Raw genomic sequence first — 15,003 nt, forward strand, 5'->3', positions numbered from 1 at the left:
TCAGATAGTTGAAAGTGGATATTTTGACTCAATGTTCACAAAAGTGTTTTAATCACTTAAAACACACTGACCTTGAATTGAAGAAGATAATGCAAATTTTGCTTTTCAGTATTCATCTGATTGAGCCAGATGTACGAGTTCATGCTTAATAATCATGAAAATGGAGACCTCTGTGCACATATTTGATTTTTATGCATATATTCTGAATGCATGACTTCCCTGCTCCAAACCAACATTCGGTATAATGCTGATGTGAACAAAACATAAGATTTGCATGAGAGAACTGTGTAGAAATCACAAGATGATACAATTATTTTTTCTCTAAAAGCTAAAAAAACCGAAACAAGCTCTGGAGTCCGTATATAAATGGAATCGTGTGGTAGTTGAGAGGAAAAAGAGACAGAGGGGATTCTATCCATGTGAGAACTGAATAAAGGAAAAGTTGGTTTGAAGTCAAAATTCTAGATGTAGAACTATATTACTATCTGATATTTTTTCTTTAGCTTGGTATATTCAGGTTAGTATGTACTTACTACCATGAATGGTGTTGTCCAGATCTCTTAGATGGTTGGATTTTGAGTACTTGAGCATTACAGCTTGCATGCTTACAGTTGTTTTAGTAAGGTAGCAAATGATCTTATGATCTAAGTAGTATTTTTCTCTTATTTTTTTTAAACTCTTAATTTTTTACTGAGTGATGTTATAACAGTCTCTAATGGGCAGTGTTGTATGAAATCCTGTAGTGCTTCATTAGAGGAATGATCTAGCTGTCACAGAATAAAAGCTACCTTTAAGATATGAATTAATTATTCAAGTTCCGTAATTCATAAATAGTAGAGATACTTCTACAGAAGCCATCCTGCTTGCTCTGTGTTTCATTAAAAATTTGCAAGCCAATGCCTATGAAAATCTGAGATCCGCAGAGAAATCAGTTATAATGAGGGGAGCAAATCCACAAATACAGCATCCAAATATTTTGTCAAGTAAAATTAAGAAAAAAGGAGAAGCTAGAAGGAAAGCAATAAGATAAAATAGACTGCCCAAAACCTGTCTCCAACTTTGTTTTAAAACTAGCAATTTCAAATTTGGAGAATTTTCTGTTTTCAGATAAGTAGTAAAAGGAATATTCAAAATTATGCATTCTATTAAAGAACACTTCTGTCACTACAGGATTCTTGGAAATTTGGAATGGCTTTAGTGATAACAGTTTCATACCTACGGAGGAATAGATTTTGGACAATGGTGATGTCTGAAATAAATGTTAGCTTTACAATTGGCTAATCCACACAGAGCTTTAATATTTAATTATGAGCTTTAAATTGTGTTAATACAAAATCAGTATGTCTTAATGAGTCCAAACTGCTATTCTAATGGAACTGTACACTGCAGTTTTGTGTAAGTTAAGCAGACAGCAGTTCTCTGAACTAGCTGTAATTTCATAAATATATCAGAAAAAAAGAGATTTATTCATACTCTATTCAGCAAACAACATTTGGAAAAAGGACTGTCAATTGTAGGAATCATAGAATCATACAGAATGGCTTGGGTTGAAAAGGACCGCAATGATCGTGGTGTTTCAACCCCCTGCTCTGTGCAGGGTCGCCAACCAGCAGACCAGGCTGCCCAGAGCCACATCCAGCCTGGCCTTGAATGCCTCCAGGAATGGAGCATCCACAACCTTCTTGGACAACCTGTTCCAGTGCGTCACCACCCTCTGTGTGAAAAAATTCTTCCTAATATCTAACTTAAACCTCTCCTGTCTCAGGTTAAAACCATTCCACTTGTTCTATCACTGTCCACCCTCATAAATAGCTGTTCCCCCTCCTGTTTATTAGCTCCCTTCAAGTTCTGGAAGGCCACTACGAGGTCTCCCTGGAGCCTTCTATTTTCCAAGCTAAACAAGCCCAGTTCCCTCAATCTTTCCTCATAGGAGAGGTGCTCCAACCCTCTGATCATCTTAGTGGCCCTCCTCTGGCCCTCCTCCTACTCCAAGAGCTCCACGTCCTTCCTGTGCTGGCTGCCCCAGGCCTGGACGCAGTACTCCAGATGTGGCCTCACAAAAGCTGAGTAGCTCTTGTGGAGGACAATCACCTCCCTCCCCCTGCTGGCCACCCCTTTTTTAATGCAGCCCAGAGCACAGTTGGCTTTCTGGGATGCAGGCACACACTGGTGGCTCCTGTCCAACATCTCATCTACCAGGATCCCCAAGTCCTTTTCCATGAGGCTGCTCTTAAGGAGTTTTTCTACCAGTTTGTATAAATACCCGGTTTTTCCCTATACAAGTGCTACACCTTGTACTTAGCCTTGTTGAATCTCATTAGGTTTTCGTGGGCCCACTTCTTCAGCCTGTCCAGGTCCCTATGGATGGCTTCCCTTCCCTTGAGTGTATCGACTGCACCACTCAGCTTGGTGTCATCAGCAAACTTGCTGAGGGTGCACTCGATGCCATTGTCTGTGTCATCTGTTGTCTCATCAACATCTATTGATGAAGATGTTAAAGAGCACTGGTACCAAGACCAACCCCTGGGGGACACTGCTTGTGACTGGCCTCCACCCTGACACACAACTAGTGAATCTTTGACTGTGGCTAGCAATCAGATCTTAATCCACTGAACAGTCCACCCTTCAAATCCACACCTCTATAATTTAGAGAGAAGGATGTGGTGAGGAACAATGTCAAAGGCCTTGCGGAAGTCCAGGTAGGTGACACCCATCACCCTTCCCCGGTCCACTGATGCCATCACTCCATCGTAGAAGGCCACTAGATTATTTAGACAAAATCTGCCCTTGGTGAAGCCGTGCTGGCTGTCTCAGATCACCTTTTTGTCTTATATGTGATTTAACAAAGCCCTTTTAGGAGGATCTGCTCCATGATCTTCCAGGCACAGAGGTGAGGCTCTCTGTGTCTTCCTTTCTCCCTTAAAAATGGGAGTAATGTTTCCCTTTTTCCAGTCAGCCAGGATTTCACCAGACAGCTGTGATTTTTCAAATATGATGAAAAGCAGCTTGGCAACCACATCAGCCATTTCTCTCAGAACCCCAGGATGGATATCATCTGGCTTGATGGACTTAAATACATTCAATTGCATGAGGAGGTCTATGGACTTGTTCCTCTGTTACATTGGGATGGAATCCACTCCCTGCACCCTCACCTGGAGGTTCAGGGTTTTGGCAGACACATGAAGACTGACCACCAGTGAAGACTGAGGCAAAGCACTTATTGAGCACCTCAACTTTTTCTATGTGTGAGGAAGCCAGCTCTTCATTACCTTTTATCAAAAGGAGATCACTTTCCTTGGCCTGTCTCCTCCTGCCTATGTACATGTAGAACCCCTTTCTTGTTATCTTTCATGTTTCTTGCCAAATTCAGCTCCATCTGTGCCTTGGCTTTCCTGGTCCTATCTCTACACACACAGACAACAGCCCTGTATTACTCCCAGGCTACACAACCCTGCTTCCACTTCCTATACTTTCCCTCTTTTCCCTCATTTTAAGCTGCAAGTCCTTGCTCAGCCATGGTGGTTGCCTGCCTCCTCTGCTCGACTTCAGCTGGGGGATGGAGAGCCATTGCCCTTGCAGAAGGGTGTGCTTAAAGAGCTACCAACTCTGTTCTGTACCCGTGCCCTTAAAGACGGTTTCCCAGGAGATCCCACCGCGCAATTCCGTGAGCAGCTGGAAGTTTGCTTTTTACTTACATTGAGGATAACAATTCTGTATCGTAGTGAGCAGTGCTTGTGCACTGTATTGTTTTCTGATTGTAAAGGATTTCTGTCCATTTGTGTTACATGTGTATGTTTGCACAGTTGCATGGTCTGAATTGCTGTGGGTTAGTGAGTTAGTGCTTGTGAACTGAGCAACAGAAGATGATGTTATGGCCATTTTAAGTTTCTGTACCATCTAGGTGCACTTACATGATCATGTGGTTAAGTGTAGCAGCTGGTAAGCAGTAAATTCACCATGTGGGCATATTTGATTCTTTGGATTTTCCATAATATTTGGAATTGGTGTGGCAGCTGTTGATATTCTGTATTTTTCACCCAAATTTTCAGGTTATCCCACCAAAGGAATGGAAGCCAAGAAAACATTATGATGATATTGAAGATCTGGTGATTCCTGCTCCAATTCAGCAGATGGTCACTGGCCAGTCAGGGCTCTTCACACAATATAACATTCAGAAAAAGCCAATGACAGTGAAGGAATTCAAGCAGCTGGCCAACAGTGACAAGTATGTATATGTAGTCCTTGCTTAAAATGGCTAGTATTTATTTGTTATTATATTGTGATTTCTTTTAAGTGTGGTAATAGGATGATGGTGATTATTATTACTATTTTTTTAATGTACTTCACGGAAGTTTTTCTATCTCTTTAGTTGTAGAAGCATACCACAATATGAATCTTTCTTCTGTTGTTGAAAGTGGCTGTTGCATATGTTGGAAGTAAAGAAAGGGATCTAGAACACAGTTGTACTTAGAGAAACTCCATGTTCTGGGTATGGCAAAACAGCTATTAAGGAAGGAAAAAGAGGTGCTGAAAAGGGCTGGGCACTACACTATAAAAGCTTCAGCTTGGTGAGTGAGGAGAGAGGGAAATGGTAGAAGGAATACTTCCCCATTCCTTTTGCCAGTGTAAAACAATATATTCTACTTCAGTACTTCTCAAAAACTGGTGGAAAATGATTTTTGGATTGTGACATAAAGAATCGTTGAGAGAGAAGATATTTGAAAATAATGAGTTAGAGAAAGCAAAATAATAATGGCTTTGTTTGAAGAAAAGTTTATCTTGTTAACTAATTTAAGAAGTTAAAATTTAGAGGGGAGCTGTTACCAAGATAAAAAAAAACTATTAAGAGCTCTTGAAGAGGCTTCTTAGAAAATGCTCTGTAGTATCCATGCATGTGTAGAAGTGGAAAACTGATCTCTTTTTTTTGAATTTAAAAATATCTGTACATCTACTTTTGTACTTTTTGTGAAAAAAGTGGTTTTATCACACAGAAGTTTCTTTTCCTGATAAGTAGGAAGTCTGTTTTTGTGGTTGTTTATATGTATTTGTTCAGAACTGTTAGAGGAGAGAGTAAATAGAAAGTTAGGTCAATTCCTATGATATCTATTCATGTATAGTTGAAATGTGTATTTGATTAATTCATGGTAGAATGAGAAACAATTTTTTAAAATAGATTCAAGAATGCTTAATACCTGGAATGTATTTGGGAAGCATTTCTGATTTCAGTTTTTATACCTTTTTTATTGAAAGCAGTTTACAACTTCATAGTTAAAGTCAAGAACATTTGGGAGAATTTTTAATGAATTATTGAGTCTCTCTCTGAGTATTTGTAACTGCTCTTGAGAAAATGTCACTTCCTGTGACACTGCTAATATTCTTTATTTTACTTAAGCTATTAAAGAACTGGGACCTCTCATAATCTTATAAAAAAAGACTTTTATTCCTTTATGAAGAAAGCTTCCCTGTCCTTAAATACTGTGGTGATATCCCTTTCCTTTGGAAAAGAGGAAAGGACCATGAACATCTGAATGAAAGTCACAGCTCCATTTAAAACAATGGTCTGTTTTAATGCTGTCTAATGCATTGCATCTTTTATTTGTTTAGGTGTTCTCAATTCACCATTTAAACAGCGTGCTTCTCCACCCTGTCTATAGGGAAATATGGGCATACCTGCATTCCATAGTGGAGATACTTGTTATAGTAACTGAATTTATGTATCCTTATTACTCAGCATCAGAAACACAGGTCGTTTTCTGGAGCCACATAGTGAAAAATGGTGGAAATAAAAACTCTGTTGCTAAAAATTAATTGTTTAAGATGTATATTGTTAACTGCTTATCTTTGTTCTGTTTTATCACGTGGTGTACTTTGTTCATATATATTCAGGGTTTCTTTCCAGTGGTTCAGCTGTAGTAATCTGGCAGTGCTAATGATGAACTGTTTCTCAGAGCTGCACTAGAAGGAGTACATGTTTTCTTTCCTAAAGACTAAAATGTGGGAGAACAGAGTCCTGACAAAAGGATCCCACAGGAAAGGCTATTAATGAGTGTTTTTTATGGTAGTATGCTAATGCTGTATTTTCAGAAGATTTTCAAAGAGTAACCTTCTTGGATATATAAAGGTGTAGTATCCTACAGGGGAAAAAGGAAAGATCTCTTATGTATTTTATTTTCATTGCTTGAGAGAAGTTTTGCTATCACTGTTTGAAATGCTCTGTCTCCTCTTGAAGTCTTTTCCTGGGGGAGGAGCAAGGAAGCAAAGCGCTGTTTTTGCCAAGCAGTACTGTTGCTTGGCAGAATTAGTTCATTTGAATTATTGTGAGATAGACTTGTGTAGGCTCTGCCTCTGTGTTTGCAGAGATAGTACTGAAGCAGAGAAATAATAAATGTCAGTTGTCAGAGAAGTGGCTCTTCCGTGTGTGTTTGTTACAAAGAACAGAAATAAAAAGAAGGACATTAGTATGAAAGCAGTCAGGACGGGTTCTGTTTATCTCCTGAAAATTAAAGAAAAATGTTGTATGGGTGTGTAACTTCAACCAGTCTTGCTGTCATGCATGAGGTTACATTCTGAGCTATGAAATCAGGAATTCAGGCAGGACAAGTAATAATTTTTCCCTGTGTATTCCAGTGTATTTGAAATAGAGTGATCTTTTAGGATTCTCTTGCAGGATCAGAAGCATAGTCCATTTTGAAGGTGGTTGTTGAAAGACTAGCTGAAATTTGCCTTACCTCTTCTTCTGCAGATACTGCACCCCAAGATACATAGATTATGAAGATCTGGAGCGTAAATACTGGAAGAACTTGACTTTTGTGGCACCAATTTATGGAGCAGATATCAATGGGAGCATTTATGATAAAGTATGCGTAGCTTTTTATGAAGCTTATCTCTTCCAGCCCCCTCTGAAAGGGTATTATACTTAGAGCATACATTCTTGTTTTGTGTCTGAAAAATCTGTCTTTCTGAAATCTTTGTGTTACTCTCTTAAAAGACTCTAAGCAGGGTTGAAATTAATTGTACATCAGCAAGAACATTTCTGTAGGATATTGATACTTTTTCTTATCATAGGACTTCTTTCTTCAGCTGGAACTTTCCAGGGCTTTGAAATGCTTTACTGTTTAATTTTTAACATTTCAGTATATATTCAGTATTTGTGTACCTATGTGGAAATTTAGTGATATTTTAAGAAAAATAAGAAGTACATTTATTTCTCACTTTCATGGAGGATAATGGATCACAATACTTTGTGTGTGTTGGGAATGTCTACAGTTTCTGTGAAATATGCTTGTGATTGCATTATGCCTCTGAATTAAAATAAAGAGGAAGTGCATTTTAATGGTTACTCATGAAGATCTCCATGAATTAAAAAGGACTGGACACATATTGTGTTCCATAAAATTACAGTATATCGAATTGTTTATATAAACATTGGATATGTAAAAATCAATATATTTATAAATATATAAATATATTTTATATAAATAAAAAGTCTAAATATAGATTTTGATAGCATTATTGAAGGAATGAGATTGATTGAAGAAGTGCTGGCATTAAGAAGTTTGAGGATTTTCAAAATCATAAAGCAGAGTTTTATCCAAAAGAGCCTGTCTTGTACAGAGTTACAGGCTCCTGAGTTATTTCACGTTCTATGTAACTCCCTTCTACAAAAATTAAAAAAAAAAAAAAGAAAAAAAGGAGAATTTCCCTGTGGCAGATAGTCTGAGATGCTCCTAGTATTTCATACTTCTTCACAGAAGACAAATTTCTGGAGTACTGTCTCATGATACATATAGTCAGCCAAGATAGTTTTAGGCTGTTCAAGTTTTGTACTAGCTTATATGAACTTTTAAAGGCAGATACAAATGTCTACTGGTCTTTAGTTCAGAAAAAGCAGCAAGTCCAAATTCTGTTTTGTGTCCAGTTACATAAAAGCGATTAGAGAAATAATTTAAGATTCTGATCTGGGCTGTTTCAGTGAAGAGCCACTTCAAGTGTAGGTGGTCTTGAGTTGTTTTATTTCTGTATAGACAAAAATAGGGCACAGGAAAAGGAAAACAGTGTTTTTTTTTTGTTTTTTTTTTTTGTTTTTGTGTGTGTGTGTGTGTGTCTCAGTACATAAAAGCTTGCTCCTCTTTAAGATTTTTTTTTCTCCTTTTCTTCCCTGTGTCCCCTCTTCTCTGCCCTTTTATCCCCCTTTTGACTCTCCTTTTGCTCCCTCTTCTCTCCCATATCTTTTTTGTTGTTGACAGATGACCTCTCATTCTCAGCATACCAATGTTTTACAAATATACATGTTATGATTGTGATTAAATAAGTATTTTAAAATAAAGAGAAATGTTAGTGAGAGGTAAAGTTGTGGAAGAAGGAATAAACAGGCTGAACAATTAACACAGCAGCCATTTCAGAGTGTACAGTTCAGTGGAGTGTCAACAAAAACAGGGAGTAATCTCTGGTATGAAAACTGTTGATGAGAAAATTGCAGATGCCAGATCAAAATTTTACCTCTAGAATATTTTTGTCAAAGTTAATTTTCAGCCACTAGATGGTGTGCTTGGGCAACTTATATTTTTCGTGTCTTAAAATTGTTAGTGCTAAGAATGTTTTTTTTTCCCTTTGGTTTCGAATTAGAGATTGGTTATCTTATGTATGCAGTTTGTTTTGCTACTGCCATTTTTTGGGGGAAAGGGATGAATATAGTTAGGTGCAGTATTCAGGAGAAAGAGGAGGGCAGAATTAATTTGACATGAGAGCCTGAAACAGAAACATGTGCTTGGTTTTTACATTATGCATTTTATACTAAACTGCGTGTTATTGATACAGAATGATGCATGTCCAGCTGGATTTCTAATAGTAAATAACAGGAATTTGGTGAAAATGTGATGTTTATGTATGTTTGAGCTGTCAAAATTATTGAGAAGTATTTCTGTACTGCAAGTAATTGCTCTTTATTTTAAAAGTTTGCCACTTCTATTTTCTTGTCTGCATGATGATTATTTTTATGACAAATCAGTGCCTGAAGCTCAACCAAGTTTTGAGTTTTGCTGTTTAAATAATTTAAGAAATAAGATTTGTGGAATGCAGCATCTTAATAGCTGCTTAGATCATAGATTTTGTAGTTTACTATTCTTAAATTAGAGAATGAAAGGTTTTGAAGGATTTGGAAGAAGGGGCAAAGCTAAAAAATCTGTTATGTAAAAGAAAAAAATTGAACAGTTATAAATACATGTTTTGAAATCTGACAACTGCTGTCGATGATTCAGAGTTTACTCTTGTGATATACAGATTTTTCTAGATTCGATCTTGTTCATAATGTATTTACAGTTTTACAGTATTCTGTTGGTGTTGAATAGACATTAGATCTTTGTAAGGAAATAATGTGAAAAAAATAAATGTTTTGTATGCTGTATGCAGCTTTATAGAAAATAAGATATTTCAAGCAAACATTCAACTACTATTCTATGCTGAAGGCACTCTAATTGCTTTTATACTGTTTTTCAGAAAAAGACAATAAGAATGGCTCAAGGAAATAGTTGCACTAACAAATAGATTATGAAGAACATTATTTCTGTTAAGTTCAATTTATAAGCTTAATTGGATAGATGCTCAGGGTTTTGTCTCTGTTCCTATAACTTCATCTGAACTTGAGTGAAAATTAGTAATCCTGACAGAACTTGCAAAATCTACAATAAAGCACCAGTCTTTCTAGCTTCACTTGTTAAATTGATTCTTGAATTGAATATGGACACCAGTTATGACTGCTTTGGAAGTTTAATTTTGAAGTGGTTATTATTATTTTTTAATGTTATTTTAGTAGATCTCTCTTGCTTGTAAGTTAGCCTGAATGTAATGCCAACTTGAGCCTGCAGAATGGTTGCAGAAACTTGCTGTTCCTATCAGGAAGAGGAAGGAGAAGAGTTCTTTTGTTTCTGATATCATATCTGTATTAACTTATCTGTCAATTATAACTGTGAGTAAATTGGAGAGTGTGATTCACCTACTTTTTTCTATATAGTCTCTATCCTGGGAAACTAGTTAGACCTATTTCAACACTACACTCAGTTGAATAAATCACACTAGTAATTGTGGAGGGTACAAATTTAATTGTTTTCTTATGTGAGATAATGGGAGCTCAAATAAACTTTTTTTTTTTAATGTTTTCTTGGGGTCTTTTCTTTAGAAAATTTTTATTTATTTGATATCATACTTTCGTGGGCAGGTAGGAGAAAATCTGTGAAACTCCTATTTGGACTAATCTAGCAGCTAGGTAGAAAAAAGTCCCTAATTTCAAAAGATGTTCCAAAGAAAAGTGACTTACAACAGCTCATAAAACATATCTGAATTAAGTGCTATGCAGTAAATGCTTTTCATAGAGAAAAGTGAAGGTATGGAAAAAGCATGTGTAAATTTTGGCTTACCTCTTTCTCACCACTGTTTCAGCTTGCTGTCTTGAAGGCAGAACTTTGCTTTCCTTTTCCTTCCCTTAGTTTTATTCTTCCAGATGCGATAATCCTTCTCCCACACTTAAGCTGTGGGGAGATTGATTCAGTTGAGTTTGCAGGTTAACAGTTGATGTGAGTTGTAGGTACATCTCTAATGTAACATTAGCTTTAGCATCTGGTTTCCACTTGTATCCTTAAGAGGAACTAAGTGGATTTTAAAGCAGCACTTTAACATTAGCTTAAGAGTTTGGTTTTGATAATGAAATGAGTTAGGGATGGAATGTGAGTTGTGACTTTACCTCAGACATGGGAACGGCAGGGTATAGCAATCTAGAGGTTGTTGGAGAGCATTGGTTGCAACTTCCTGACCAAAGGGGAAGAGCAGCTGGTGAGAAGGTGCTCTTTTGGTAACTTAATCTCAAAAGGAAAGGCCTGTTACAAGTGAGAAAGTCTGAGACAGCCTTGGGCTGCACTGACAGTGAGGTTGTAGAGTTCTTAAGAGACAGCAAGACAGAAAGCAGGACCACAGTCCTGACTTTCAGGAAGCCAGACTTTGATCTCTTAAAAGAGGAAGAGACTCATGGGATAAGCCCCTGGAAGAAAAGAGGGACCAAGAAAGGTGGCTGATATTCACCCACTCCAAGATAGTCCCAGGTAGCAGAAAGTCAGGCAAAAATGCAAGGGGACATTTGTGGATGGGCAAAGATCTGAAAAATTCAAAGATAAACTGAAAGTATATAGAAGGTGGGTGCAAGAACAGGTAAGCTATAAGGAACAGACACTGTTCAAGTATGGAAATGAGAAATCCAGAGCCTACTTAGAACTGAATATGGTGAGAAGTGTCAACGGCATCAAGAAAGATTTCTGAAGTATATGTGACAAAAGGTAAATGAGAAATACAGGTCTGCTGCTGGCTGTGGCATGGACTCTGGTAATACAGAACAGGCATGGAAGAGGCCACATGCCTACTTTGCCTTAGTCTTATACTTTCAAAAGTCCAGAGTTACCAACTATAGGACTGAAGTCTACTGTGAGGTGGAGTTACTCTTGGTGAAAAAGAATCAGGTTGATAAAACTTAAGCAAACCAGACACATATGCATCCTGGAGTTCATATGGGAAGAACACGTAAATGCTAAGAGCTACCTGATGTCACACTGAGGCCATTCGATTATATGTGAATGATCATGGTGTCTGGGAGAGATGCATGATGATTGGAGGGAAGATCTTACCTTCAGGAAGGGCAGGAATGAGGACAGAGGGAACTACATGTCACTTAGCCTCACCTTCATCCCTGAGAAGCTGATGGAACAACTAGCAATTCTGAAAGCCGTTCTGAGGCACAGGAAGAATAGGAAGGTTGTCCATCGCAGGAATTCAGCATTGATTCATCAGGGGGAAGTCATGCTTCACCAGCTTGTTAACTTTCTTGACATTTGACAAAGTGGCTGACTTGATAAACGGAGGGAAAGCACTGGATATAGTATAACTTTCTTGTACATTCAGTACAAGAAAGACATAGAGATTTTGGAAAGGGTCCAGAGGAGGGCAACTAAGATGATCAGGGGGCTGGAGCACCTCCCCTATGAGGACAGGCTGAGGGAGTTGGGCTTGTTCAGCCTGGAGAAGAGAAGGCTGCGGGGTGACCTCATTGCAGCCTATCAATACCTGAAGGGAACCTACACCCACGAGGGGAGTAAACTCTTCAAAAGGGCTGACAACAGCAGGACTAGGGGAAATGGATCCAAGTTGAGGGAGGGAAGATTTAGGTTGGATGTTAGGGGGAAGTTCTTTACAAGGAGAGTGGTTAGGCCCTGGAACGGGCTGCTCAGGGAGGTTGTGGATGCCCCGTCCTTGGACGTGTTCAAGGCCAGGTTGGACGGGGTCCTGGGCAACCTGATCTGAATGTGTGTGTTTGGTGGCCCTGCTAGGCAGGGGGGTTGGAACTACATGATCCTTGAGGTCCCTTCCAACCCGGGTGATTCTGTGATTCTGTGTGACTTCAGTAGGGCTTTCAACACTCTCTGCCATAAGATCCTCATGGAAGCTGAAGTGAGGATGATGAAGGAGTAAGCATTTCAAAATTGGCTGATTGGCTAGTTTTGGTGAGATCAGTGGGCCTTGTTGGGGGCCAATAGCTAGTGGTTGTTATGCTAAGAGATAGTTATACCTGAGAGTCAGTACTAGATCCAGTGAATGATCTGGGCAATAAGGCCTGGGAAATAACTACCCCAGGCATATCGAATACGTCTTGGAGGCTAAGCAACTGGAAAGCAGTGTGTCAGAGAAGGCCATGCGGAGCTCCAGTGAATCTGGTTGAATGTGAACCAACAACATACTCTTGTCACAGAAAAGGTGAATGGTATCCTCAGCATACTGTTAAGGAGGAGCGACGGCTGCAGGTTTCTGAAGGGAGGTGGTCCTTCCTCTCTGCTCTCAGCAGGTGAAGCAACTCACCTTTTAGGAAGAACTACTGGTGATAGGTGGACACTTGGACTGGATGAGTTGTATGTCTCTTCCAACCTTGGTGATTCTATGATTCTGTGATTTTATGATGATGAATACAATGTCCAGTCTAGACTCCACAGAAAGAGAAAAGAGTACAAGTGTACAAGAGTCCAAAAAGGAGCACAGATGAAGGGACTGGAACATATGCTGAGAGAGCTGAAACTGTTCATTCTGGAAAAGAGATAGCTCATTTGTATATACAAATAGCTGAAGGGGGAGTGCAAAGAAGATGGGGCTAGACTGTTCAGTGATACCAGTTCTGGAGGCAGCAGGTGCAAACTGACATGCAGGAGCTTCCATCTGAATGTCAGGAAGCAAGCACTTGTTTACATGCGTGCCACTGAAGTTGCCTACAGGGACTGGATTCTCCATGCATGTCAAGACAGTCTTACAGATTCTTTTGTGAACTGAGTACTTCGTGCGTCTTATATTGCATTCTTTATAGTAGTGGACAGTGGAAGCTACTGGGTGGCTTAATAAGAAAGCAAGAACTACAGGAACATTGACTGTTACTGTGACAATAAGAATACAGGAGAACAGTGTATAAGAACTACATACAAAAACACAGGAATGAAATTTAGAATGAACTTCTGGTAATGGGTGGTAACGGGTGTAGATGAGTTCTCAGTGGTCACAGTTTATGTTATTTTGAAAAAAAAAAGGGTGTTTACAAGAAATGGTAGAGACTGAGAATGAATGTGGCTGAGCATGAAATGTGCCTGATTTTCTTCCTCAGTCTGCCTGAAAGCCACAAACCTGATTTTGCCTAAATGTTTCTATCATGTGGTCAGATAAGCCGAACTCTTATCTCTCAGTAGGATTATGTATGTGCACTCTGCATTGACGTCAAGAAGCCTCATTGCAAATCAGTATTTTTTAAATGTAGCAATTTCTGTGTGTTTTAGCATGTGGTAACTTGAAATGTCCTTTCTGTGTATGATCTCACAGTTGAGATCAATATGAGTGTTCATTCATTTACATATTTGGTTTTAGTATCTATTTCCACAGAGAATCTACTAACTTCTCTTATTTTTTCCACCCTTAAAAAAATGTGCAGCGAAAGTAAGAGTCACATCTGAAAAGTTACTGAGAGGAGAAAAAATAGATTGAATACGTGTTTATTGTGCAAAAATTCTAATCATAGCATTTTCCTATTTCATTCTTATGCACCTTCAAGAAGCAGTAAAAACATGGCAGGCTTTTTAGTATATTCATGACTGTGAGTGGGTGAGTGCGTGGACTGAGGAGTGGGTGACCAAGCACAGATTTTTCTGCATGGTTCTCCTACTCTCCTTCACTCTCTAAATAGTTTTTTTTAAAAAAACTCCTATTATGTGAGCTTTTACAGTCAGTCATAGAGACATTTTAATCCTAGTTGTACAAGAAATGTATTGTTTGCCATATTAATATTGAAGGGAATCCATGTGATAATCAAGGGAGAAATTAAACACTGGAAAATGGTTTTGTTTATTAGCGTATATATGTACAGAAACCACACTGATGGAATATCTCAGACTGATGTGTATCAAGAAAGAGGAAAGAATGGTGCCGTGTCACTATCCCAATTACTTTAAAAATGGAAAATGAATAGAAAATGATTTTGTTTGAAGCCCTATTCTTTTCTGCATAGAGATCCTCATTATGAAAAAAAAACTCCCTAATGTCAGGTTTTTTACCAGGGTACTGGAAGCCACTTCTTTTTTTTGTCCTTGAGAACAGAATGGGTCAGCTCCTTCTGAGCTGTGTTTAGGTATTTATGAGAGCTGCTTGTGAGGCATTCCCTTTTATCTACATACTGCCTTACAAGTTGGTTCAAATGCTATTAAAAGAACCATAAAAACTCATGACTGTAATTTACAGATAGTCTGAATCATTAAAAAGTTAGCAAAGATTGGAGTATTAGTTTTTTACATAACCTGCTGCCTATAACTTGTACTGTTTCTCTGAAGAAATGCATCATAAGTCTAATGTGCTATGGCAAAGACAAAGAAATTGTTTCACATCTGTATGTCTTTGTTGTAGCAAACAGAGAAAAACACGCTGTTTTTTAACTTCTCCCCC

The 15,003-nt window shown here is 38.4% G+C and overlaps 1 protein-coding gene across 2 annotated transcripts in view; it reads left to right on the forward strand.

Annotated features, from left to right (window-relative positions):
* KDM4C (lysine demethylase 4C) overlaps nt 1–15,003 on the forward strand; it is a 298,880-nt gene that overhangs the window by 31,181 nt on the left and 252,696 nt on the right. For both annotated transcript variants that reach the window (XM_042826899.1, XM_042826898.1), the window contains exons 3-4: nt 4,050–4,225; nt 6,743–6,857. In XM_042826899.1, coding sequence (XP_042682833.1) covers nt 4,050–4,225; nt 6,743–6,857 — 291 coding nt within the window. The remainder of the gene's footprint in view (nt 1–4,049; nt 4,226–6,742; nt 6,858–15,003) is intronic.

Source organism: Centrocercus urophasianus, unplaced genomic scaffold (genome assembly GCF_019232065.1).
Source record: "Centrocercus urophasianus isolate 14NV4802_14NV808 unplaced genomic scaffold, USGS_Curo_1.0 seq_27, whole genome shotgun sequence".
In the NCBI taxonomy this organism is placed as follows: domain Eukaryota; kingdom Metazoa; phylum Chordata; class Aves; order Galliformes; family Phasianidae; genus Centrocercus; species Centrocercus urophasianus.